Raw genomic sequence first — 25,702 nt, forward strand, 5'->3', positions numbered from 1 at the left:
AGTTTTTCTTTGTTTCTATTATAAAATTTTGAAAACCGGTAATTTTTCTCCTTCACTGATGTGCGCTGATGTGGCGGCACTGATGAGGTGGCACGGATAGGCAGCACTGGTGGGTGGCACTACTAGGCACTGTTGGGCACTGGTGGGTGGCACTGATGGGCAGAAGTGGGTGGCACTGGTGGGCACTTGTGGGCGACACTGCTGGGTACAGGTGGGTGGCACTACTAGGCACTGTTGGGCACTGGTGGGTGGAACTGATGGGTACTGGTGGTAGCACTGATGGGCACAAGTGGGTGGCACTGGGCACTGAGGTGGCACGGATAGGCAGCACTGGTGGGTGGCACTGAAGGACACAAGTGGTTGGCACTACTAGGCACTGTTGGGCACTGGTGGGTGGCACTACTAGACACTGGGCCCTGGTGGGTGGCACTGGTGGGCACAAGTGGGTGACACTGGGCACTTGTGGGTGGCACTGCTGGGCACAGGTGGTTGGCACTACTAGGCACTGTTGGGCACTGGTGGGTGGCACTACTAGGCACTGGTGGGTACTTGTGGGCGGCACTGCTGGGCAAAGGTGGCTGGCACTGCTGGGCACTGATCATCAGGGTACTGATCATCATCATCCGTGCCGATCTGTCCTCCGACAATTGCCGGTTATCGGCAGTACTTTCCCCATGCTGTGACAGTATGAGGAAAGTGCAGCCGATAACCGGTAACTGCATTTACTGGTGATCTGCTGTGTCAATGGACACAGCTGATCACGTGGTAAAAGGCCGCTTCGATTGGCCTTTTACCACATCACGTGATCAGCTGTGTCCGTAGGACGGAGATCGCCGGGGGTGTGCAGGAGAGCGCGTTCTGGGAGGACGTCATATGACACCCTCCCAGAACTGGCCAGACGTCATTCGGCTATCTGCGGTCGGCAAGTGGTTAATTGCCTGTGTAGGTGCGTATTCTGGAAATGCCATAACGAAGCAGATTTAGACTGAAGAGAGAGACTTTGAGGGCTCCTGAGACCTTAGACATGTAGAGATCGGCATGACTGAGGATGGTTGACATGACGTGAATGTCGATCGAAGAAATTGCCTGACTTTTTGCTGATCAGCATTGATCTTTTGGCAATCTAGGAAACTGCCTGACCTTTAAATCTTTGCCAAGCTGTAATCAGCAAAAATGTGGACTTGGGTTGTCATTTAAACCAGATGTAAAGATTGCTCTAAATTCTCTGATTGCATTTTCAGACTACCAAACTTGTGACATGTCCCAGAATCCCCAGATCGATCACGTCGGCTCGCCGGGCAGCCGCAAGCAGTACATCTGTCAGGACTGCGGCAAGGCCTTCACCCGCCTCTCCCACTTCATCATTCACCGTCGGATCCACTCGGGCGAGAAGCCCTTTGAGTGCTCTGAGTGTGGCAAGAGCTTCTCCTGCAACTCGTACCTGGTGAAGCACCTGCGGAGCCACACCGGCGAACGGCCGTACTGCTGTGGTGAATGCGGCAAGCAGTTCAACCAGAGCTCCAACCTCTTCAAGCACCAGAAGACCCACACCGGCCACAAGCCTTACGTGTGCGACCTGTGCGGCAAGTCTTTTCACACAGAAATCCCACCTGGTCATCCACCAGATCGTCCACACGGGGGAGAAACGATTCGCCTGCTCGGAGTGCGGCAAGTGCTTCAGCAATAAACGCCCGGCTGGTGGCGCACGTGCGGGTGCACACGGGGGAGAAGCCGTTCGGCTGCCCGCTGTGCGACAAGCGCTTCACACAGAAGTCGCACCTGGCCAAGCATCACATCGTCCACACCGGGGAGAAACCGTTCAGCTGCAGCCTTTGCGGGAAAAGCTTCATCAGCAACAGCCACCTGGTCATACACCAGCGCTCCCATTCCGGGGAGAAGCCGTACTCATGCATGCAGTGCGATAAGCGCTTTACGCAGAAGTCCGACCTGGTTCGCCACGAGAAGATCCACGCCGGCGACCGGCCCTTCGCCTGCCCCACGTGCGGGAAGAGATTCCTGTGCAAGGCCTACCTTGCCCAGCATGAGAGAATCCATGTGGGCAAGGACACGTGATAATGGCCAATGCCGGTTTTATTTGTTAGAGAACCAGCAATGGCTGGGCATATGCAATAAATCTGAACATTAAACATATGATGATCTTAGAGGTTTACTTGTGAAAGATTTATTTTTGCTTTATCTGATGGCGACTCTGGAGCTGGGAGTCAGATGTTCAAGTCTGTTTTGGTCTGAGAGCAGCTCTGGAGCCGAGAGACAGATCTGAAAAGCAGCTCGGTCTGAGGTTAGCTAGAGCTGGTAACCAGATCTGAAAGTCCACTTTGTCTAAGGGTGGCTGTGTAACTGAAAGTCAGATCTAAGAACCAGCTCTGTTTGAGGATAACTCTGGAGCTGGAAGTCAGAGCTGAGAGTGAGCTTTTTCTGAGGGCTGCTCAGGAGCTAGGAGTCTAATCTGAGAATTAACTTTGTGTAATTACCTCTCTGGAGCTGGGAGTCAGATCTGAGAATCAACTGTAATTACCACTCTGAAGCTGGGAGTCAGATCTGAGAATTAATTGTAATTACCACTCTGAAGCTGGGAGTCAGTTCTTAGAATTAACTTTGTGTAATTACCACTCTGGGAGTCAGACCTGAGAATCAGCTTCATCTAAAGGTGTACTATGTAGCTGTGAGTCAAACCTGAGAATCAGCTTTTTTGGGGGGGGGGGGGGGGGGGTTGACTCTGGAGTTGGGAGTCAGACCTGAGAATCGGCTTCATCTAAAGACGACTCTGTAGCTAAAAGTCAGATCTTTGAACCAATGTTAATTTAGTCGTCAAAAGTACGAATGAAACTAAAAACAATTCAGATGACTAAAATACTAAAACAATTCACATAGTTAGTCTGGCTGAAAAAAGACAAAAGTCCATCCAGTTCAACCATAAAAAAAAACAAGTTATAAGCCTACACCCACAGTTGATCCAGAGGAAGGCAATAACCCAGCAAAAGCATGATCCAATTTGCTCCTGCAGGGAAAAATATTCTTTCCTGATCCCCGAGAGGCAATCGGATATTCCCTGGATCAACTTTACCTATAAATGTTATATTCTGTGTATCCAAGAAAGGATCCAGGACTTTCCTACAGCAATCCACTGAGCTGGCCAGGACCAACTCTTGAGTGAGTCTGTTCCACATTTTCACAGCTCTCACTGTGAAGAAACCTTTCCGTGTTTGGAGATTAAATCTCTTTTCCTCCAGACGTAAAGAGTGCCCCCTTGTCCTCTGCGATGACCTCAGGGTGAATATCTACACCGAGTTCACTGTATGGACCACTGATGTATTTATACATGGAGATCATATCCCCCTTATGTATTATACATGGAGATCATATCCCCCCTTATGTATTATACATGGAGATCATATCCCCCCTTATGTATTATACATAGAGATCATATCCCCCCTTATGTATTATACATGGAGATCATATCCCCCCTTATGTATTATACATGGAGATCATATCCCCCCTTATGTATTATACATGGAGATCATATCCCCCCTTATGTATTATACATGGAGATCATATCCCCCTTATGTATTATACATGGAGATCATATCCCCCCCTTATGTATTATACATGGCGATCATATCCACCCCTTATGTATTATACATGGAGATCATATCCCCCCTTATGTATTATACATGGAGATCATATCCCCCTTATGTATTATACATGGAGATCATATCCCCCCTTATGTATTATACATAGAGATCATATCCCCCCTTATGTATTATACATGGAGATCATATCCCCCCTTATGTATTATACATGGAGATCATATCCCCCCTTATGTATTATACATGGAGATCATATCCCCCTTATGTATTATACATGGAGATCATATCCCCCTTATGTATTATACATGGAGATCATATCCCCCCCTTATGTATTATACATGGTGATCATATCCCCCCTTATGTATTATACATGGAGATCATACCCCCCTTATGTATTATACATGGAGATCATATCCCCCTTATGTATTATACATGGAGATCATATCCCCCTTATGTATTATACATGGAGATCATATCCCCCCCCCTTATGTATTATACATGGAGATCATATCCCCCCCCTTATGTATTATACATGGAGATCATATCCCCCCCCTTATGTATTATACATGGAGATCATATCCCCCCCCCTTATGTATTATACATGGAGATCATTTCCCCCCCCTTTATGTATTATACATGGAGATCATATCCCCCCTTATGTATTATACATGGAGATCATATCCCCCTTATGTATTATACATGGTGATCATATCCCCCCTTATGTATTATACATGGAGATCATATCCCCCTTGTGTATTATACATGGAGATCATATCCCCCCTTGTGTATTATACATGGAGATCATATCCCCCCTTGTGTATTATACATGGAGATCATATCCCCCTTGTGTATTATACATGGAGATCATATCCCCCCTTGTGTATTATACATGGAGATCATATCCCCCCCTTGTGTATTATACATGGAGATCATATCCCCCCTTGTGTATTATACATGGAGATCATATCCCCCCTTATGTATTATACATGGTGATCATATCCCCCTTATGTATTATACATGGAGATCATATCCCCCTTGTGTATTATACATGGAGATCATATCCCCCCTTATGTATTATACATGGAGATCATATCCCCCTTGTGTAATATACATGGAGATCATATCCCCCCTTATGTATTATACATGGTGATCATATCCCCCCTTAATCTCCTCTTCTCAGTAGAGAATAAATTCAGTTCCTCTAATCTTTCCTCATAGCTGATCTCCTCCATGCCTCTTATCAGTTTGGTTGCCCTTCTCTGTTCTTTCTCCAGTTCCCCAATGTTCTTTTTGTGAATTGGTGCCCAAAACTGAACTGCATATTCCAGATCATATCCCCCCTTATATATTATACATGGAGATCATATCCCCTTTTATGTATTATACATGAAGATCATATCCCCCCCTTATGTATTATACATGGAGATCATATCCCCCCTTATGTATTATACATGTAGATCATATCCCCCCCCCCTTATATATTATACTTGGAGATCATATCCCCCCCTTATGTATTATACATGGAGATCATATCCCCCCCTTATGTATTATACATGGAAATCATACCCCCCCCCCCTTATGTATTATACATGGAGATCATATCCCCCCCCCCCTTATGTATTATACATGGAGATCAAATCCCCCTCTTATGTATTATACATGGAGATCATATCCCCCTTATGTATTATACATGGAGATCATATCCCCCCTTATGTATTATACATGGAGATCATATCCCCCCTTGTGTATTATACATGGAGATCATATCCCCCCTTATGTATTACACATAGTGATCATATCCCCCCCTGTGTATTATACATGGTGATCATATCCCCTTATGTATTATACATGGAGATCATATCACCCCTTATGTATTATACATGGAGATCATATCACCCCTTATGTATTATACATGGAGATCATATACCCCCTTATGTATTATACATGGAGATCATATCCCCCTTATGTATTATACATGGTGATCATATCCCCCCCTTATGTATTATACATAGAGATCATATCCCCCCTTATGTATTATACATGGAGATCATATCCCCCTTATGTATTATACATGTAGATCATATCCCCCTTATGTATTATACATGTAGATCATATCCCCCCTTATGTATTATACATGGAGATCATATCCCCCCTTAATCTCCTCTTCTCAGTAGAGAATAAATTCAGTTCCTCTAATCTTTCCTCATAGCTGATCTCCTCCATGCCTCTTATCAGTTTGGTTGCCCTTCTCTGTACTTTCTCCAGTTCCCCAATGTTCTTTTTGTGAATTGGTGCCCAAAACTGAACTGCATATTCCAGATGAGGTATTAGGGGTAATATCTCTCTCTGGAGTCCATACCTCTCCTAATACAAGAGAGAATTTTGCTCGCTGTAGAACCCGCAGCTTGGCATTGCTGCCATTATTAAGCTTATGATCTACCAGAACCCCCAGATCTTTCACCATTGACCCCCCCCCAGATCCTTCTCCACCATTGACCCCCCCCAGATCCTTCACCATTGACGAGCCCCCCCCCCAGATCCTTTACCATTGATACCCCCATATCCTTCACCATTGATATCCTCAGATCCTTCTCCACCATTGACCCCCCCCCAGATTCTTCACCATTGACCCCCCCAGTTCCTTCTCCACTATTGACCCCCCCAGATCCTTCTCCCCTATTGACCCCCCCCAGATCCTTCACCATTGACCCCCCCCCCATTCCTTCTCCACCATTGACCCCCTAGATCCTTCACCAATGATTCCCCCAGATCCTTCTCCACCATTCACCCCCCCCCCAGATCCTTCACCATTTACCCCCCCCAGATCCATCTCCACCATTGACCCCCCCCCCCAGATCCTTCACCATTTACCCCCCCCAGATCCTTCACCATTGCCCCCCCCCAGTTGTACCCCCCTAGTATGTATGATGCATGCATATTCTTAGCCCCCAAGTGCAGAACCTTACAATTACCAACATTAAACCTCTTGGGTCCCATAGTCCCCCAATTACACAGAGCATTGAGGTCGGCTTGTAAGTTGGAGACATCCTGTAAGGACATTATTTCTGGTACAGCTTGGTGTCATCTGCAAAGACTGAAATACAGCTAAAACTCCATATAAATTTGATGTCAAAATTATCATTGCTGAGAACCAGCTTTTCCTGAGGACAACTCGAGCTCGGAGTCAGATCTGAGAATCCATTTATAGCTGAGAATCGGATCTGAAAAGCAACTTTGTCTGTGGGCTGCTCTGGAGCTGAAATCTAAACAGAGGCTTTGTTTAAGGATGACTCTGGAGCTGGGAGATAGATCTCAAAAGCAGCTTTGTCTGCAGGTGACCCTGGAGCTGGTAGGTCTGACAATCAGCTCAATCTGAAGGTGACTTTGGAGCTGGGAGTCAGATCGGAGAATAGGTTCGGTCTGGGGGTTGACTCTGGAGCTAGGAGTTGGATCTGAGAATCGGCTCGTTCTGGGGGTTGACTCTGGAGCTGAGAGTCGGATCTAAGAATCGTCTCGGTCTGGGGGTTGACTGGAGCTGGGAGTCGGATCTGCCAATCTGCTCGTCTAGGGGTTGACTCTGGAGCTGGGAGTCGGATCTGAGAAATAGCTCGGTCTGGGGTTGACTCTGGAGCTGGGAGTCGGATCTGAGAATCTGCTCAGTCTAGGGGTTGACTCTGGAGCTGGGAGTCGGATCTGAGAAATGGCTCAGTCTGGCGGTTAACCTTAGAGCTGGGAGTCGAATACGAGAATCGGCTCAGTCTGGGGGTTGACTCTGAAACTGGGAGTTGGATCTGAGAAACGGCTCCGTCTGGGGGTTGACCCTGGAGCTGGGAGTCAGATATGAGAATCGGCTCGGTCTGGGGGTTGACTCTGGAGCTGGGAGTCGGATCTGAGAATCTGCTCGGTCTAGGGGTTGACTCTGGAGCTGGGAGTCCGATCTGAGAAATGGCTAGGTCTGGGGGTTAACCCTGGAGCTGGGAGTCAGATCTGAGAATCGTCTCGGTCTGGGAGTTGACTCTCTAGCTGGGAGTCGGATCTGAGAATCTGCTCGGTCTGGGGGTTGACCCTGGAGCTGGGAGTTGGATCTGAGAATCGTCTCAGTCTGGGGGTTGACTCTGTAGCTGGAAGTCGGATCTGGGAATCTGCTCAGTCTGGGGTTGACTCTGGAGCTGGGAATCGGATATGAGAATCCTCTCCATCTGAGGGCAATAGACCTGAGAATCTGCTTGGTTTGAGGTTGACTCTGGCGCTGAAAGTCAAATCTGAGAATCGGCTCGGTTTGAGGGCAACTCTGGAGCTGGGAGTCAGATCTAAAAATCAGCTTTCTTTAAAGGTAACTCTGGAGCTGGGGGTCAGGTCTGAGAGTCAACTTTGTCTGTGGGCAACTCTGGAGCAAAATGATTAGAGACTGAACATTTAGGTGTTTGGATCGGTCCTGGTGGGACCGGTTCTTTTTAATATACAAAAATGGTGCGCTTTCCCTTTTTAAGAAGTGAAAAATATGAAAGCGCACTTCATCATCGGTGATCACCCAAAGGGGATTGTTTAGGCTTTTTTTCTCAGCGAAAGTAGAGTCACTCCCTAAATGGACTTTATGTTCACGTTTTCATGTTTCACTTCTTAAAGGGCTTCTTTCAGCCTGAGGACAACTCTGGAGTCGGATCTGAGAATTGGCTTTGTCTGCAGGTGACTCGAGCAAAATACTTACAGGCTGAACTTTTAGATGCTTGAACCAGCCCTGGCAGGAACATTTCCCTTTAATTGGAAGTAAGGTCATCCTGGTATGTGTTTTATATTCCTTCTTCCATTCTGAGGACAACTTTCGAGCTGGGAGTTGAATCTGAGAGTCCACTTGGTCTGAGGCCAACTCTGGAGCTGGGAGTCAAATCTGAAAGCTCAGTCTGAGGCCAACTCTGAAGCTGGGAGTCAAATCTGAGAGTCCACTCGGTCTGAGGCCAACTCTGGAGCTGGGAGTCGAATCTGAAAGCTCAGTCTGAGGTCAACTCTGAAGATGGGAGTCAAATCTGAATCCACTCGGTCTGAGGCCAACTCTGAAGCTGGGAGGCAAATATGAGAGTCAGCTCGGTCTGAGGCCGACTCTGGAGCTGGGAGGCAAATCTGAGAGTCAGCTCAGTCAAATCTGAGAGCTCAGTCTGAGGCTGACTCTGGAGCTGGGAGCGAGATGCAAGAGTCAGCTCGGTCTGAGGCCGACTCTGGAGCTTGGAGTCAAATCTGAGAGTCAACTCGGTCTGAGGCCGACTCTGGAGCTGGGAGTCAAATCTGAGACCTCGGTCTGAGGCCGACTCGAGCTGGGAGCCAGATTTGAGGATAACTCTGGAGCTAGGAGTCAGATCTGAGAATAACTCTGGAGCTGGGAGTCAGATCTGAGAATAACTCTGGAGCTGGGAGTCAGATCTGAGGATAACTCTGGAGCTGGGAGCCAGATCTGGGAGCTCAGTCTGAGGCCGACTCTGGAGCTTGGAGTCAAATGTGAGAGTCAACTCGGTCTGAGGCCGACTGGAGCTTGGAGTCAAATCTGAGAGTCAACTTGGTCTGAGGCTGACTCTGGAGCTGGGAGCCAGATGTGAGAGTCAACTCGGTCTGAGGCCAATTCTGCAGCTGGGAGTCAAATCTGAGACCTCGGTCTGAGGCCGACTCGAGCTGGGAGCCAGATCTGAGGATAACTCTGGAGCTGGGAGTGAGATCTGAGGATAACTCTGGAGCTGGGAGTCAGATCTGAGAGCTCAGTCTGAGGATAACTCTGGAGCTGGGAGTCAGATCTGAGAGCTCGGTCTGAGGCCAACTCTGGAGCTGGGAGCCAGATCTGGGAGCTCAGTCTGAGGCTGACTCTGGAGCTTGGAGTCAAATCTGAGAGTCAGGTCAGTCTGAGGCCGACTGGAGCTTGGAGTCAAATCTGAGAGTCAACTCGGTCTGAGGCTGACTCTGGAGCTTGGAGTCAAATCTGAGAGTCAGGTCAGTCTGAGGCCGACTGGAGCTTGGAGTCAAATCTGAGAGTCAACTCGGTCTGAGGCTGACTCTGGAGCTGGGAGCCAGATGTGAGAGTCAACTCGGTCTGAGGCCGACTGTGGAGCTGGGAGCCAGATGTGAGAGTCAACTCTGTCTGAGGCCGACTTTGGAGCTGGGAGCCAGATGTGAGAGTCAACTCGGTCTGAGGCCGACTCTGGAGCTGGGAGCCAGATGTGAGAGTCAACTTAGTCTAAGGCCAACTCTGGAGCTTGGAGTCAAATCTGAGACCTCCGTCTGAGGCCGACTTGAGCTGGGAGCCAGATCTGAGGATAACTCTGGAACTGGGAGTCAGATCTGAGAGCTCAGTCTGAGGATAACTCTGGAGCTGGGAGTCAGATCTGAGGATAATGCTGGAGCTGGGAGTCAGATCTGAGAACTCGGTCTGAGGATAACTCTGGAGCTGGGAGTCAGATCTGAGAACTCGGTCTGAGGATAACTCTGGAGCTGGGAGTCAGATCCGAGGATAACTCTGGAGCTGGGAGTCAGATCCGAGGATAACTCTGGAGCTGGGAGTCAGATCCGAGGATAACTCTGGAGCTGGGAGTCAGATCCGAGGATAACTCTGGAGCTGGGAGTCAGATCCGAGGATAATTCTGGAGCTGGGAGTCAGATCTGAGAGCTCGGTCTGAGGATAACTCTGGAGCTGGGTGTCAGATCTGAGAGCTCGGTCTGAGGCTAACTCTGGAGTTGGGAGTCAGATCTGAGACCTTGGTCTGAAGATAGCTCTGGAGCAGAGAGCGAGATCCGAGGATAACTCTGGAGCTGGGAGTCAGATCACAGAATCAGCTCGTCTGAGGGTGACTCTGGAGTAAAATAACTATAGGCCGAATATTTGGACTGGTGGTTCAGCCCTGGGCGTCACCTCGGGCAGTTTACATGGAAATACCAGCCTACCTATTTCCACCCACTCCTCCATACTGAGTCCGCCCATCATGGCATTTTACATTTGCATATCTCCTCCCACTGCTTCCTTGATAGGACTGAGGTAGGGTGATGTGATGTTTTCAGTAAGTCTTGTACAGCACTCAGCCTGCGTTGCATAGAGAAGCACAGAGACCCAGTGCTCCAGCCTGATTGGATGTACTGAACGGGCTGCTTTGGCAGACCCCCATGGAGGAGACCCCATTGTATTGTGTATGGCCAGCCTGGGTTAAATCCACAAACCTGCTCCCATTTATCCCGAATTTACAGGGAGGTTCCCCCCTGCCTGTCCCACACAGCTAATAGTAGATCGGGGGGAGAGATTGCGGCCATTTTGTCGGAGTCCAGTACGGAGACAGTGTCAGGGATGGGGCCGGCCTCTATCGCGGGGGTCGTCACGGTCGTTGAATGGAACGTTGATATCCGCCGGAGAAAAGGATGAGCGTTCAGCCAATCAGCGGCTGGGAAACGGGGGGGCGGGATCTGCTTCCGCTTCTCTGCATAGCCGGAGGGATCAGAGCAGAGAGTCCAACGCTGGACGGGTGAGAGCGGGGGGAGGGGCGGGGAGGTGTCTCCATAGAGATCGGTATACATTGTGTGTATATATATATATATATATATATATATATATATATAGAGATCGGTATACATTGTGTGTATATATATATATATATATATATATATAGAGATCGGTATGCATGGTGCGTACATAGAGATCCGTATACATTGTATATACATAGAGATCGGTATGCATTGTGTGTACATAGAGATCGATATGCATTGTGCGTACATAGAGATCGGTATGCATTGTGCGTACATAGAGATCGGTATGCAATGTGCGTGTACATAGAGATCGTATGCAATGTGCGTGTACATAGAGATCGTATGCAATGTGCGTGTACATAGAGATCGGTATGCATTGTGCGTACATAGAGATCGGTATGCATTGTGTGTACATAGAGATCGGTATACATTGTGTGTACATAGAGAACCGTATACATTGTATATACATAGAGATCGGTATGCATCGTGCGTACATAGAGATCGGTATACACCCAGAGACCATGCGGGGGATGTGTGACATCCGGCCTCTAGCTCTGTACAAGCCGAGAGGGAGCCAATCACAGGGGGGGATTCCCGGAGGTGTTCCGCACACTTGTGTACGCTCCCTTTTTCTACACCTGAATGTTGCACGAGGTCGGTTCAGATGAATAGTGACCCTTCACCCGGTTGGCTTGAAGTATTAACTCCTCCCCTTCTCTGCCTCAGCCCGGCGTTCCGGAGTCCCATCATTGGTCCGCTCAGCCTTGATCCAGGATGGAGGAGGATCAGGGCCAGCCGGAGGAGCACAGCATGTCCTCGCTGGACCTCCAGGTGGGTGCCATAGAACCATTCCACCATGTCTGACCTCTGCAGATACCAGACCCGCCGCTCTCATACACGGGAGGGATACAAAAAAAAAAAGCCATTTGTCCAGGGAAACTGCTGCTGCAATCGTTCTGTGCAAAATCGAACTGTTTACAGGTCGAATGTTATTCCTTCATAAAAAAGGAAAGTACCACACATTCACCAGTAGAGGGAGCTGAGGAAATGAGTATGATCTTCAATGCCATCTACTGGCCATATGCAGAATTTTCCCAAACAACTTTTTTTTTCCAATGAATGAATAACTTTCTACCTGGAGAGAAAACGACCCAATAACATCCAGTTTTTTGTATTTCGACACCCTCCTCTTCCCCTTCATAGAACATCTTGTATTGGGCCAAATCTTTGTACTGGTTCCAGGCCCGCAACTGAAACCTAAAGCTGGCATCTGGCCCACTACAAGAATTTATTCAGCCCACAGATCGGTCAGTTAGGATTCAGGGCAAAACCAGCTGCCTATGACCTCTGCTTCAACCTGATGAAAGGGGGGGGGGGGGACTCTGCTGGACCCTGATGTAACTGGGGTGGAGGCAATGGTGGGCATTCTGATGGAAGTGGAGACTCTGATGGGGACCCCAAAGAAAGGAGGACTCTGATGGGGACTTTGTAAGAGAGCACTCTGATACGGGGACCCAGATACAAGGGGGCAATGGTGGGCACCCTGATGTAAAGGAGGACTCTGATGGGGACCATGATATAAGGATGGGGAGCAATGATGGGCAACCTGATATGAGGGGGACTCTGATGTAAGGGAAACTCTGATGGGGACCCTGATGTAAGGGGGGATTCTGATGGGGACCTTGATGTAAGGGGGGGCTTTGATAGGGACCCTGATGTAAGGGGGGACTCAGATGGGGATTTTGATGTAATTGAGGACTAATGCGATGGGAACCCTAATGTAAGGGAGACTCTAGTCAGGGATTTGATGTAAGGGAAACTCTGATGGGGACCCTGATGTAAGGGGGGACTCTAATGGGAAGCCTGATATAAGGGGGGACTCAGATGTAAGGGAACATTTGATGGGGACTCTGAGGAAGACTTTGATGTAAGAGAAGATACTGATGGGGACCCTGATGTAAGGGGGGGACAGAAATGGGCACGCTAATAGAAAGGGGACTTTGATGGAGACTCTGATGTAAGGGGGCTCTTATGGGGGCTATGATGTAAGGGGGTACTTTGATAGGGACCTTGATGTAAGGGGGGACTCAGATGGGGATTTTGATGTAATGGAGGACTCTAATGGGAGGGGAACCCTAATGTAAGGAAGACTCTGGTCAGGGATTTGATGTAAGGGAAACTTTGATGGGTACCCTGATGTAAGGGGGACTCTGATGTAAGGCGGCTCTCTTGCGGGCTTTGATGTAAGTGGGGACTCTGATAAGGATCCTGATGTAAGGGGGAGCTCTGATGGGGATCCTGATGTAAGGGGAGGGGGAGCTCTGATGGGGATCCTGATGTAAAGGGGGGTTCTGATGGGGATCCTGAGGTAAGGGGGGGCTCTGATGGGGATCCTGATGTAAGGGGGGGGGGCTCTGATGGGGATCCTGATGTAAGCGGGGGTTCTGATGGGGATCCTGTTGTAAGGGGGGCTCTGATGGGGATCCTGATGTGGGGGGGGGGGCTCTGATGGGGATCCTGATGTAAGGGGGGGGGGTCTGATGGGGATCCTGATGTAAGCGGGGGTTTTGATTGGGATCCTGATGTAAGCGGGGGTTTTGATTGGGATCCTGATGTAAGCGGGGGGTTCTGATGGGGATCCTGTTGTAAGCGGGGGTTCTGATGGGGATCCTGTTGTAAGGGGGGCTCTGATGGGGATCCTGATGTAAGGGGGCTCTGATGGGGATCCTGATTTAAGCGGGGGTTCTGATGAGGATCCTGTTGTAAGGGGGACTTGATTGAGGATCCTGATGTAAGGGGGGCTCTGATGGGGATCCTGATGTAAGGGGGACTTGGATGAGGATCCTGATGTAAGGGGGGCTCTGATGGGGACCGTGATATAAGGGGGGCTCTGATGGGGACCCTGATGTAAGCGGGGGCTCTGATGGGGACCCTGATGTAAGCGGGGGCTCTGAGGGGGATCCTGATGTAAGGGGGGGCTCTGAGGGGGATCCTGATGTAAGGGGGGGGCTCTGAGGGGGATCCTGATGTAAGGGGTGGCTCTGATGGGGATCCTGATGTAAGCGGGGGGCTCTGATGGGGATCCTGATGTAAGCGGGGGGCTCTGATGGGGATCCTGATGTAAGGGGGAGGGCTATGATGGGGATCCTGATGTAAGGGGGGCTCTGATGGGGATCCTGATGTAAAAAATCATTACTAGATGCCATGAAAGCCGTGACTTGACTTTTACAGGACGAGTTTCAGCCGGTGGTCAAGCTGGAGGAGGAAGAGATCTATGTGCAGATTAAAGAGGAGGAAATCCCCACGGAGATCAGCGGCGCAGGTCAGTGATCACCTCCAAGGGAGGTTTAACCCTTTGCCACCCCCCCCCCCCCCAATATCCTCGTCTCTGGGGTCTCTCATACATCTCACCCTCCTCTTTATTCACAGACCCCGGAGACGCCATGGCGAAGCACCTGGAGGGTCAGTTTGGGGAGGAGCAGACTGCGTCGCAGCTTATGAATGAGGGATTCCCCATGCACATGCTGCAGAGTGAGTAGTAAATAGGCGGGTATTTCAGCAGGGTGCGGCAAGCAGTGTTTTTGCGCACCGTGCGAACGCTGGTTACCGCGATTTATTGTCGATGTGCCCCATTCACACCACAGGGCTGGCGCGATGTATGCCGTGGTGCGGGAAAAGTGCTGGCGTGCTGCGTTTTCCTGCAGCGCACTGGGTAGCCCAACGCATCAAATGTAAATCAGTTTTGCGCAAACTAACCAGCTGTTATTGGGGCAAAATTGAATGTTCTTGAGCTATTTCCTCTTCAGGTCGAATGTTCTTCAACGATTTATGGGCAGTAGTAAAGTTAGGCTGATTCGGAACTTGGAAGAGAATCTGGAAAATACTTCAAAACAGGATCCCCCCTCCCCCGCCTTCTCTAGAATTGTTACATTGTATCTCTTCTTACTATGGTGTATTTCAGGGGTCCCCAAACTATGGCCCTTCAGCTGTTGAAGTACTACAAGTCCCATAATGCCTCTGGCTGTCAGTCTTGCAAGGCCTAATGGGACTTGCAGTTCCTCAACACCTGGAGGGCCATAGTTTGGAGACCCCTGCTGGATTTCCTTCCTATGATCTTCAGCTCCATCTAGTGGCCATCATGCGGTATTTTCCCGATTTCACTCTATATTCATAATGAATAAACCGATCTTTACCACAAATACAAATATCGCCAGCGTATGTCCTTAAATAGTTACCAACATCCCATGATTATGCAGAAAGAGCGAAGAACTCCCAATATTTGCACAAGGGGACTTTGAGGGCCACAGGAAAAGTACCGAGGTCAAATATAACAAAGCTTTATTTTAGTACAATAAAATGTCACAAATTTCTCAGATTCCATAAAAATCACAGCAGAGTGGCTACATGGATACACATGAAGGAACTTTAGCTGATGTAAAAAAAAGAATCTCCTCTTGTTCCACTGGACAAACCCGATGCGTTTCAGATAATCTTTCCTCGGGGCTATATAACAAAGGAGTACGACAAAAAGGAATTCATCCTCGTTCTACACACTGCTCAAAAAATGAAAGGAACTCTTTGTAATCAGAGCCTAGCATCAAGTCAGTGAAACTCCTGGGATATTGATCTGGTCAGGTAAGCAACAGAGGGGGTTGTTCATCAGTTTTCAGGTGCTTTGGTGTTCAGGAAATGAACAGCAGGTGTACTAGATGGGCAATAATGAGACGACCCCCAAAACAGGAATGGTTTTACAGGTGGGGGCCACTGACATTTTTTCCCTACTCCATCTTTTCTGTTTTTCACAATTTTTTCATTTGGCTAGGGTCAGTGTCACTACTGGTAGCATGAGGCCATACCTGAACCCTACAGAGGTTCACAGGCAGTCCAACTCCTCCAGGATGGACATCAATACTTGTCATTGCCAGAGCCCTACAAAATGACCTCCAGCAGGCCACTGGTGTGAATGTCTCTGACCAATCAGAAATAGACTTCATGAGGGAGGCCTGAGGGCCAGACATCCTCTAGTGGGCCCTGTGCTCACTGCCCAGCACCATAGAGCTTGATTGCCATTTGCCATTGAACACCAGAATCGGCAGGTCCACCACTGGTGCCCTGTGCTTTTCACAGATGAGAGCACGTTACCCTGAGCACATGTGACAGACGTGAAAGGGTCTGGAGAAGCCATGGAGAACGTTTTGCTGCCTGTAACATGGCTCAGCATGACCGTTTTGGTGGTGGGTCAGTGATGGTCTGGGGAGGCATATCCACGGAAGGACGCACAGAGCTCTACAAGATAGACAATGGCACCCTGACTGCCATTAGGTATGAGGATGAAATCCTTGGACCCATTGTCAGACCCTACACTGGTGCAGTGGGTCCTGGGTTCCTCCTGGTGCGCTGGGTCCTGGGTTCCTCCTGGTGCGGTGGGTGCTGGGTTCCTCCTGGTGCATGACAATGCCCAGCCTCATGTGGCGAGTATGCAGGCAGTTCCTGGAGGATGAAGGAATTGACACCATTGAATGGCCCCCACGCTCACCTGACCTTAATCCAATAGAACACCTCTGGGATGTCATGTTTCGGTCCATCCGATGCCGCCAGGTTGCACCTCAGACTGTCCAGGAGCTCAGTGATGCCCTGGTCCAGATCTGGGAGGAAATCCCCCAGGACACCATCCGTGGTCTCATTAGGACCCTCCCCCGACGTCAGGCATGCATACAAGTACATGGGGGCCATACAAACTACTGAGGACCATTCTGAGTTGCTGCAATGACATTTCACCAAAATGGACTCGCCTGCTGCATCATTTCTTCACTTTGATTTTTGGGGTGTCTTTGAATTCAGTCCTCTGTAGGTCGATCATTTTTATTTCCATCCAACGATGGGACATCCTTACGTTCCTCACACATTACCCCGTCCATATCAGTATAAAGATCCAGCAGGAGATTCCTCCCCATTGAGATCTGATGGGTTTTCAAAGTCTCCCTTTCATTTTTTGGAGCCGTGTAGAAGCGTTACAAATGTAGCCATGGTGTTCATTAAAAACAGCCGGTCCTAGTCACACCGACACCCCAAAGTTAGATGATATGGGAACCCCTCAGCCAGCCAAGAGAGCGCCACACTGAGGTCGCTAATATACAACGACCTAAACCAAGCCAACTCCCAATCTATATAATCCCAGTGTGGATAAAATCAGATCGAGGTCATCTAAAGATGTTGAGTGGCAAGGCCGGAGGACAGGTGTACACTCGCTTTCACTGGACGAATATTTATGCAATTTTTATTTCTAAACACCCATGAGTGATATGAGGAAATAAAATAAAAAAAAATCGATTATGTTCGGCTTGACATAGCTACGCAGTTCTGAATCGGGAACAAAAAGTCCATTCGTGAACCAATCGGAGCTTCTTTCTCTGGGCTTGATGATAGTGTTGGGGGCCAGCTAAACTCAGCACATTTGCCCAATAATCCCTAGATAGCGTATTGGGTCATTAGCATATTTGTACCTCCAACGCGTTTCAGCGGTAAAACAGACTCGCCCTTCCTCAGGCGTTCTAAGTGGTGTTTTTCCTACTGCATAGGTTCGCGGTTTCTTTGCTGCCATCCTAGGACTCCCACCACTTTGAACACCGGAGCCTTGAAGAAGGGTTTTATTTCTTCCCCGAAACGCATCAAATTGGAGGCCATGTGCCCAATGATGATCGACTGATAGAATATTTGTGAGCCCTTGATCGTCAGTATACCCTGGCGCTGACCAGCGTCTTGCGGTCTTGTTCTTCTAACAGGGAAGGGGATCCAAGGGAAAAGCTCCCGTTGGGACATCAGCCTGGAGCAGCTGATTAGCATGGTCCACGAGCGCCCAGAGTTATGGGACACCGAGTGCCCGCGCTACTCCGACCGCTACCGGAAGAAGAAAGTCTGGGACGAGGTGTGTGCGCTGCTGACCCCCGACTGGGCCATCCTCAGCGAACGGCAGAAAAAACAAAGAGGTGAGAATCGGGCGCAGTCCTGGTACAGGATGCAGCTCCGGCAGTTCCAGAGGAGGGTCTAATTAAACCCTGCCCCTTCTACTAAGAACAGCTATGGCCTACAGAAAAATAAAAATAACATCCTTCTTGACCCTGTCAGGGTAACTGGCAATTCCTATAATCAAATATTCCTTTGTTATAATTCGGTAATTAAACGTTCAAAAATAGGTTTTTAAAAAACAAAAATCAGCTTTTACAAAAAAGAACCCCTTCCTAAGATGATTGTAACATTTTCTTTCTTCCATATCCAACTGAGACTCCCTTGTCCTTTTTGTATGGCCCTTGGCATACAGTGAAGGAAATGCGTATTTGCTCCCCTGCTGATGTTGAATGTTTGCCCACTCACAAAGAAATAATCAGTTTAAAAATCGAATGTTCGGTGTATTGTAACACTGAGAGACAGAATAGCAACAACAAAGTCAGCAGAAATGCATGTCTAACAAATGATAACTGATCTGCATGTTCATGAGGGAAATAAGTATTTGATCCCCTTCACAAAACATGACTTAGTACTTGGTGGCAAATCAAGAGGTCAGACATTTCCTGTAGTTGTCCACCAGGTTTGCACACATCTCAGGAGGGATTTTGGCCCACTCCTCTTGGCAGATCCTCTCCAAGTCATTAAGGTTTGGTGGCTGATGTTTGACAACTCGAACTTTCAGCTCCCTCCACAGATTTTCAATCGGATTAAGGTCTGGAAACTGACTAGGCCACTCCAGGACCTTGATGTGCTTCTTCTTGAGTCACTCCTTTGTTTCCTTGGCCGTGTGTTTTGGGTCATTGTCATGCTGGAACACCCATCCACGTCCCATTTTCAATGCCCTGGCTGAGGGAAGAAGATTCTCACCCAAGATTTGATGGTACATTGCCCTGTCCATTGTCCCTTTGATGCAGTGCAATTTTCCTGTCCCCTTAGCAGAAAAACACCCCCAAAGCAGAATGTTTCCACCACCATGTTTCACAGTTGGGATGGTGTTCTTGGGGTCATCGGCAGCATTCCTCCAAACACGGCGAGTTGAGTTGATGCCAAAGAGCTCGATTTTGGTCTCATCTGACCACAACACTTTCAACCAGTCCTCCTCTGCATCATTCAGATGTTCAGTGGCAAACTTTAGACGGGCCTGGACATGTGCTTTCTTGAGCAGAGGGACCTTGCGGGCACTGCAGGGTTTCAATCCTTGTCGGCGTAGTGTGTTACCAACTGTTTTCTTTGTGACTGTGGTCCCAGCTGCCTGGAGATCATTGACAAGATCCTCACGTGTAGTTCTGGGATGATTCCTCACTGTTCTCATGATCATTGACACTCCACGAGGTGAGATCTTGCATGGTGCACCAGACCTAGGGAGACTGACAGTTGTTTTGTGTTTCTTCCATTTCCATCTGTTGTCACCTTCTCACCAAGCTGATTGGCCATAGTTTGGTAGCCCAGTCCAGCCTTGTGTAGGTCTACAATCTTGTCCCTGACATCCTTGGACAGCTCTTTGGTCTTTGCCATGGTGGAGAGTTTGCAATCTGATTGTTTGATTGCTCCTGTGGACAGGTGTCTTTTATACAGGTAACAAAATGAGATTAGCAGCACTCCCTTTAAGAGACTTCTTCTAATCTCAGCTTGTTATCTGTATGAAAGACACGTGGTAGCCAGAAATCCTGCTGAATGATAGGGGATCAAATACCTATTTCCCTCATGAACATGCAGATCAGTTATCATTTGTTAGACATGCATTTCTGCTGACTTTGTTGTTGCTATTCTGTCTCTCAGTGTTACAATACACCGAACATTCGATTTTTAGACCGATCATTTCTTTGTGAGTGGGCAAACATTCAAAACCAGCAGGGGATCAAATACTTATTTCATTCACTGTACATAGTTAATTTGCCATCACATTTAAGATTTTTGATTGTGTCAGCTTATGCAGTTTTAACTGCTTTTACTGAAAAGAACCCCTAAACTGAAATAATTTTTTTTGTAATCTGAAATGCCTCCCCTGTATGACCCTTGGAATAGAATGTTAATTTGAGGTTCCTTGTATAGATTTTTTTTTTTTTTTTTTTTAATTTGCTTATGCAGTTTTGCACCAAACAGCTTAACTGCTCTTACTACAAAAAACTCTTCCCAAACTAATGTTATTTCTTTAGTCCATATGTGGCTGATGCCCTCTGGTCCTTTGTACACCCCTTAAAAATTAGATTGCCAGTTCTTTATATATTTTGATAGTAAAGCCTTATGCACTTCTTCATCCTTCAGCTTAACTGCTCTGACTAAAAAGAGCTCCTCCCTAAATTGCAGTTCAAACTTCCTTCCTCTGTATGCATCTGACCGCTTTCTTTCCTTTTGTAGGGTCCTTGAGATAGAAGGTTGTACCACTGCAATATAGATTTTACTAGGGTCACCTCATGCAGGTGTACATCCCCCAGCGTTACTGCTGTTACTGAAAAGAGACACTTCCCAAAATGAAGTTAGAATTTATTTTCCTCCATATGCAACTGATGCCTTTTTGTTCTACGTTTTGGCCGTATGGAGTAAAAGGCTCAGGTTCCATTCTGTTGTGGGTTTTATTGGTGCCACCTCATGAGATTGTGCATCTCACAGCTTTTACTCTGAAGAAGTTCTCCCTATACTAACTGCAGAACCTCTGCCTAACTGATGTCCTCTGTATAGACTCTGGTCTAGGTTTTACGCTTTCCCCTTTGTGGTTGTGCATCCCACACGGCTTATTTGCTCTTACCGTGAAGAACCCTTCACTATATGAACGGTGGAAAATTCTTTTCCATAAATGTTGTCTTTTTTTTTTTTTTTTTTTAAATGGCACACAGTTAGTTGCCTAAACTTACATAGTCTCTTTCAAACCGCCCTTCCAGCGAAAGACATACAGACTCGGTGGCGCTCCGCGAGAGATCGGTATCGGAGGGACCTAAACGACAGCCAGGGGAAGGGCTTTACCAGCAACCAGAAGAAGAAGCCGTACGTCTTCTTCAAAGACCTCAGCTTCCTGAAGAGGAGCATGGAAATGCGGGAGTAAGTACTTTAATCTCAAACTCAGCAGGTCTCGGGGGTGGTCGGAACCTCTGCAAGGTTTACGCCTCCTTGAAAGGATCACCACTTGGCTGTAACCCATGTAAAAATTGCGGGTGTGGACAAAGACATTTGGGGGGCGGTGTTCCCAAATCCACAGTTGGGTCAAAACGCCAGGCCAGTGCTCGACTTATGCCCCACACACCAAACACATCCAGTCTGTGCTGGTAACTTCACTGGTCTGGCCAAACAGACAAGAAGGACCCACCATGGATCTTCTCTGACACTTGTCAATCACTAGCCTGGGCTTAATCATAAACCGCTAAAGGCCTTACAGGAGAAATGTATCGGTGAAGGTCCACCAGTCCAGTTTAGCCGTCTCCATGGTGCCAGTCTGTTGAATTCAAATGCTCTGGACAAATGGGAGTCTCTAACTTGGACCTTCTCTTCTAATGTGTGTCAACCACTAGACTGGGCTTGATCATAAACTTCTAAAGGCCTTGTGGGTAAAACGCATCGGTGAAGGAGCTCCCAGGTGGAGACTCCTTGTCCATTTATCTGAATATATTTTCCATTGCCTGTAGAGAACCCCAACAAAGTGACTGTCATCTGAAAGCCATCATCTTAGACCTACTCTCCTTATCGTGGGCCTTAACTGAGGTCAACGTTCCCTAAATGGCTGGGATGGAAGCTGTAGTTCAGTGAGGGCCACATACATGAAGCTCTCATACAACCCTTTCAATTTTCTGTAATATGAGCATCTGCTACGCATGGCAAAGGTTCATCAGTCCAGTTTGGTCATTTCAATTGACTGGGCAAATCTTGTGCTTTAGACTATACAAGAAGGGTTCAGTCTGTCTAATACTCTCCCTATTGTGGGCCTCAACTCAGGGCAACAGTTCATAAATGTCTGGGGTGGAAGCTGTAGTTCAAAGAGGAGCATCTATTACACATGGCACAGGTCTATCAGTTCAGTTTGGCTGTCTCCATGGTGACAATCTGTTGAATTCAAATGCTGGCAACTTTATGTTCTGGACAAATAGAGGAGCCTCCATCTTGGACCTTCTCTTCTAACGTGTGTCAACCATCAGCCTTGCAGGTGAAACAGCTCCTAGGTGGAGACTCCTTGTCCATTTATCTGAATATATTTTCCATTGCCTGTAGAGAACGCCAACATGAAATGACTGTCATCTGGGAGACATTATCATAGACCTTTGCTCCCTATCGTGGGGCTCAACGGAGGTCAGCAGTCCCTAAATGGCGAAAGCGGTCGTTTAATGATGGGCATGTGTATGAAGCTCTCATACAGCCCTTTCCATTGACCACTTTTGTAATATGTGCATCTGCTACACATGGCAAAGGTCCATCAGTCCAATTTGGCCACCTCTGTAGCCAGGCAAAGCGTGGGCTTTAGACTATACAGGAAGGGTTCACTCTCTTGGGCACATCAGTGGTGAGACCTTTCCGAGGTCCACGGGCCTGCCACAGCTCTTGTTTATGAGAACTGAAATTAATAAATGGTGATGAATGCTTCTAACTGAAACACAGGTATACATGTGTTCTCTTCAACAGAAAAGGCAAGAACGCCAACAACACGGAGGATGATGAAGACTATTCTGAACCACAAAGAACCATCGGCGAGGACGACACCCTAGATCCGCCAGAGATTAACGAAACTGAGGAGCCAGCGCCGCCCCCATTTGTCCAGATCTCCCCAATCCTGCCACCTTCTGTCACCCCCACCTACCAAGTTTCTGTAGAGCCGCCAGCACCAGCTCCGAAGGCCTCCAAAGCCTCCAAGAAGCACAAAATCGCCAAGAGCCCACCGGATGACTTTGAGTCCAAGATCATAGACATGATGGCCAGCATGCAGGACAAGCAGAAGAGGTTCCACGAGGAGCAGAGGAAGATGCTTGGTGAAGGCCCTCCAGAGATTGACCTCTTCCAGAATATGAATGACGATGACGTCACCTTTCTGAGAAGCCTACTGCCGTACTTCAAAAGGGCTCCGGAGAGCAAGAAGCTGGACCTGCGCATTGGCGTCTTGAACATAGTCTCCCAGTTCGTAGACGGCTCTATCTATGAGAACTCACCGCCGCCATCTTCTGTGGAGACACAATACTCCGACCATTCCATTTCTGGCGCTTTTTTGCCATCCCAGCCCACCCCGCCGGCTCGGTACAACAGGGCTTCCTATGGCAACCTGCCCCCCACTTCTTCCTCATACAGCCACGTCTCCTCCACCTCCACATCTTACCAAACCTCTCATCCCGGGCAACACGGAGAGACAGCCTACACGTACTCCACCTCACCACCATCGCCACGCCCTTACATGCAGGAACTGTGAATTCGAACGTTACCCGTGCTCTTCTCTAGACTGCACAGCATGGACACCAGCGCTATCAACTGCTAACTAGTTGGCAGTTGTGAAGGAGCATGGGACAAGCGTTTGCAACTTCTCATTAACTGCCACATATTTCGATTCGGATTCCTTGTTCCAGCCCAACTAACAAAGTTCATGGACACGTCACGTCTTAAAAGGAGTTGTCCACCTGTTTATGGGAGGTGTCCTCTGAGGAAGAAGGGTGAAAACTTGGCAACCAACCAGTAGTTTTGTTCCACTAAGCTAGGACAGGCTCTGCAAGTGTTTTGGTGGGCCCTGCAGCAAAGGAGCATTCGGCATCACCATAGTAACAAGTACAGCCCCCTGAGACAAGAGACCTGTACAAGCCAATGGAGCAAGACTACCAGAGTCAGTGGCCGAAAATGGTCGACTTCCCCTCTAAGTGAAAGAAAAAGGCCATTGTTAAGACTTGTTTTATTTTTGTAATTCATATTTAGTTTAAAAAAAAACAAACAAAAAAAAAGCACCTTAAAGTGTTGCTCCGCCTTCCTGGAAAATATGACCTTAGAGGGCAGTAAAACAGCAAGATCCACAATCGGTTTCATTCCCTTGCATCTGTACCGGCTGTTGAAGTATCCGCTGCAGCCCATTAAAGGAACAATCAGGATTATTTTATGAGTGGCAAAAGTCACAAGGAATGCTTTGCATTAGTTGCAGCAAATACTTCAAGAGCCAGAACAGGCATAAGGAAGAAAGATGGGGGTCACAGGCCCCTCCCTACAATCTTGCCTGTGCCAGAATGGTGGAGTCTGGCTTTCTATACCAATATAACTTTTTTTATTATAGACAGATGTAGTTTCTAAAATATATTAGAGATGTGTTGCTAACACCTTGTATGGGGGGGGATGGGGGAGAATGTTACATTTCTTTTTTTTTTTTTTTTTTCTTGCATGTTTCAAAAACTCCACCTACAATCAAAAACAGTCTGAGTGGCACTTTGTTGTTGAGCCATGACCATTGTTTACACTCACCATGGGGTATCTGTCGCCATAACCCAGCGTGTGTTCTGCTTTGTAAGCTATCTGGTGGTCACAGTCCCGCCCCTTATCAATTTTTGGGATTTCTTTGCTGGGTGGAGTCAATAAAATCAATGCCTTTTAGATATATTTTTGGTGTTAGTGTTTATTATTGCAACTATGCATCTAAGTGTACCTGTGGAGTTAATTTGCCCCTGGAATGCATGTAAACCCCTCAAAGGATCGTCACTTGCTGAATTGGCACCATCCACAGGACAAAGCAGTTGAATCCAATACAATTTTGCTGCAGCTAATGGCAGTTCAGTGGATGTTTTTCCCAGTCTTTTGAAGTGTAACAAGACAATGGGGTTAATTTACTAAAACGGGAGAGTGCAAAATCTGGTGCAGCTCTGCAGAGAAACCAATCAGCTGCCAGGTTTTATTGGCAAAGCTTAATTGAACAAGCTGAAGTTAGAAGCTGATTGGCTACCGAGCACAGCGACACTAGATTTTGCACTCTCCAGTTTTAGTAAATCAACCCCCATGACTTTTCTGAGTCCTATCTCTGTAAATAACAAACACCAACTGAGGCAACATGGAGGAAGTAAGGAGGATCTAACTAGCACTAAACAGGAGGGCTGGACACCAAAATCACACAAGTACACAGGTTGCAGTGGCCCAAAACTAGCACTAGATAGCTGCATGCTGAAGAACCCCCCCCCCCCTTCTCACAAACACCCCCTTCCCAACTCCCCCACTCATCACAACCCCCCACACGTCTCACAAACCACCCCTTCCCAACTCCTCCCCCACTCATCACAACCCCCCCCCCCCACTTCTCACAAACCACCCCCCTTCCCAACTCCTCCCCCACTCCTCACAAACCCCCCCCACTTCTCACAAACACCCCCCCCCACTCCTCACCTCCCCCCTTCAACTCCCCCACTTCTCACAAACACCCCCTTCCCAACTCCACCCCCCACTCCTCACAAACACCCCCCCCACTTCTCACAAACCACCTCCCCTTCCCAACTCCCCCGCTTCTCACAAAAACCCCCCTTCCCAACTCCCCCACTCCACCCCACCCCCACCCATTTCTCACAACACCCCCACCCCCTCTTCCAACCCCCCACTACCTTCCAACGCCTGGGCTGCAGGTAGTCCACAGTAGACCCAACATGCCTCAGGATGGGTCTTTTCAGAAC

At 48.1% G+C, this 25,702-nt stretch overlaps 1 protein-coding gene and 1 pseudogene across 3 annotated transcripts; both read left to right on the forward strand.

The window, feature by feature from the left end:
• The first annotated feature begins 1,216 nt into the window (after positions 1-1,216).
• On the forward strand, positions 1,217-2,162 carry LOC149466086 (uncharacterized; annotated as a pseudogene).
• An 8,818-nt stretch (positions 2,163-10,980) lies between these two features.
• On the forward strand, positions 10,981-24,647 carry LOC149466087 (uncharacterized). Of its 3 annotated transcripts, none has more exons than XM_089672845.1 (7): positions 10,981-11,098; positions 11,826-11,930; positions 14,331-14,421; positions 14,529-14,630; positions 17,882-18,085; positions 20,984-21,140; positions 22,686-24,647. In XM_089672845.1, the coding sequence occupies exons 2-7, from the start codon at positions 11,874-11,876 to the stop codon at positions 23,482-23,484; spliced, it is 1,410 nt and encodes a 469-aa protein (XP_089528971.1). In that variant the 5' UTR covers positions 10,981-11,098; positions 11,826-11,873; the 3' UTR covers positions 23,485-24,647. The 3 variants fall into 3 exon arrangements, with proteins under 3 accessions (XP_089528971.1, XP_089528973.1, XP_089528974.1); XM_089672847.1 differs by having other exon boundaries at positions 22,710-24,647; XM_089672848.1 differs by lacking the exon at positions 17,882-18,085.
• Positions 24,648-25,702: the final 1,055 nt, after the last annotated feature.

The sequence above is a fragment of the Staurois parvus genome, unplaced genomic scaffold (genome assembly GCF_062004578.1).
Source record: "Staurois parvus isolate SC_StPar_1 unplaced genomic scaffold, SC_StPar_1.0 ptg000132l, whole genome shotgun sequence".
Lineage (NCBI taxonomy): Eukaryota > Metazoa > Chordata > Amphibia > Anura > Ranidae > Staurois > Staurois parvus.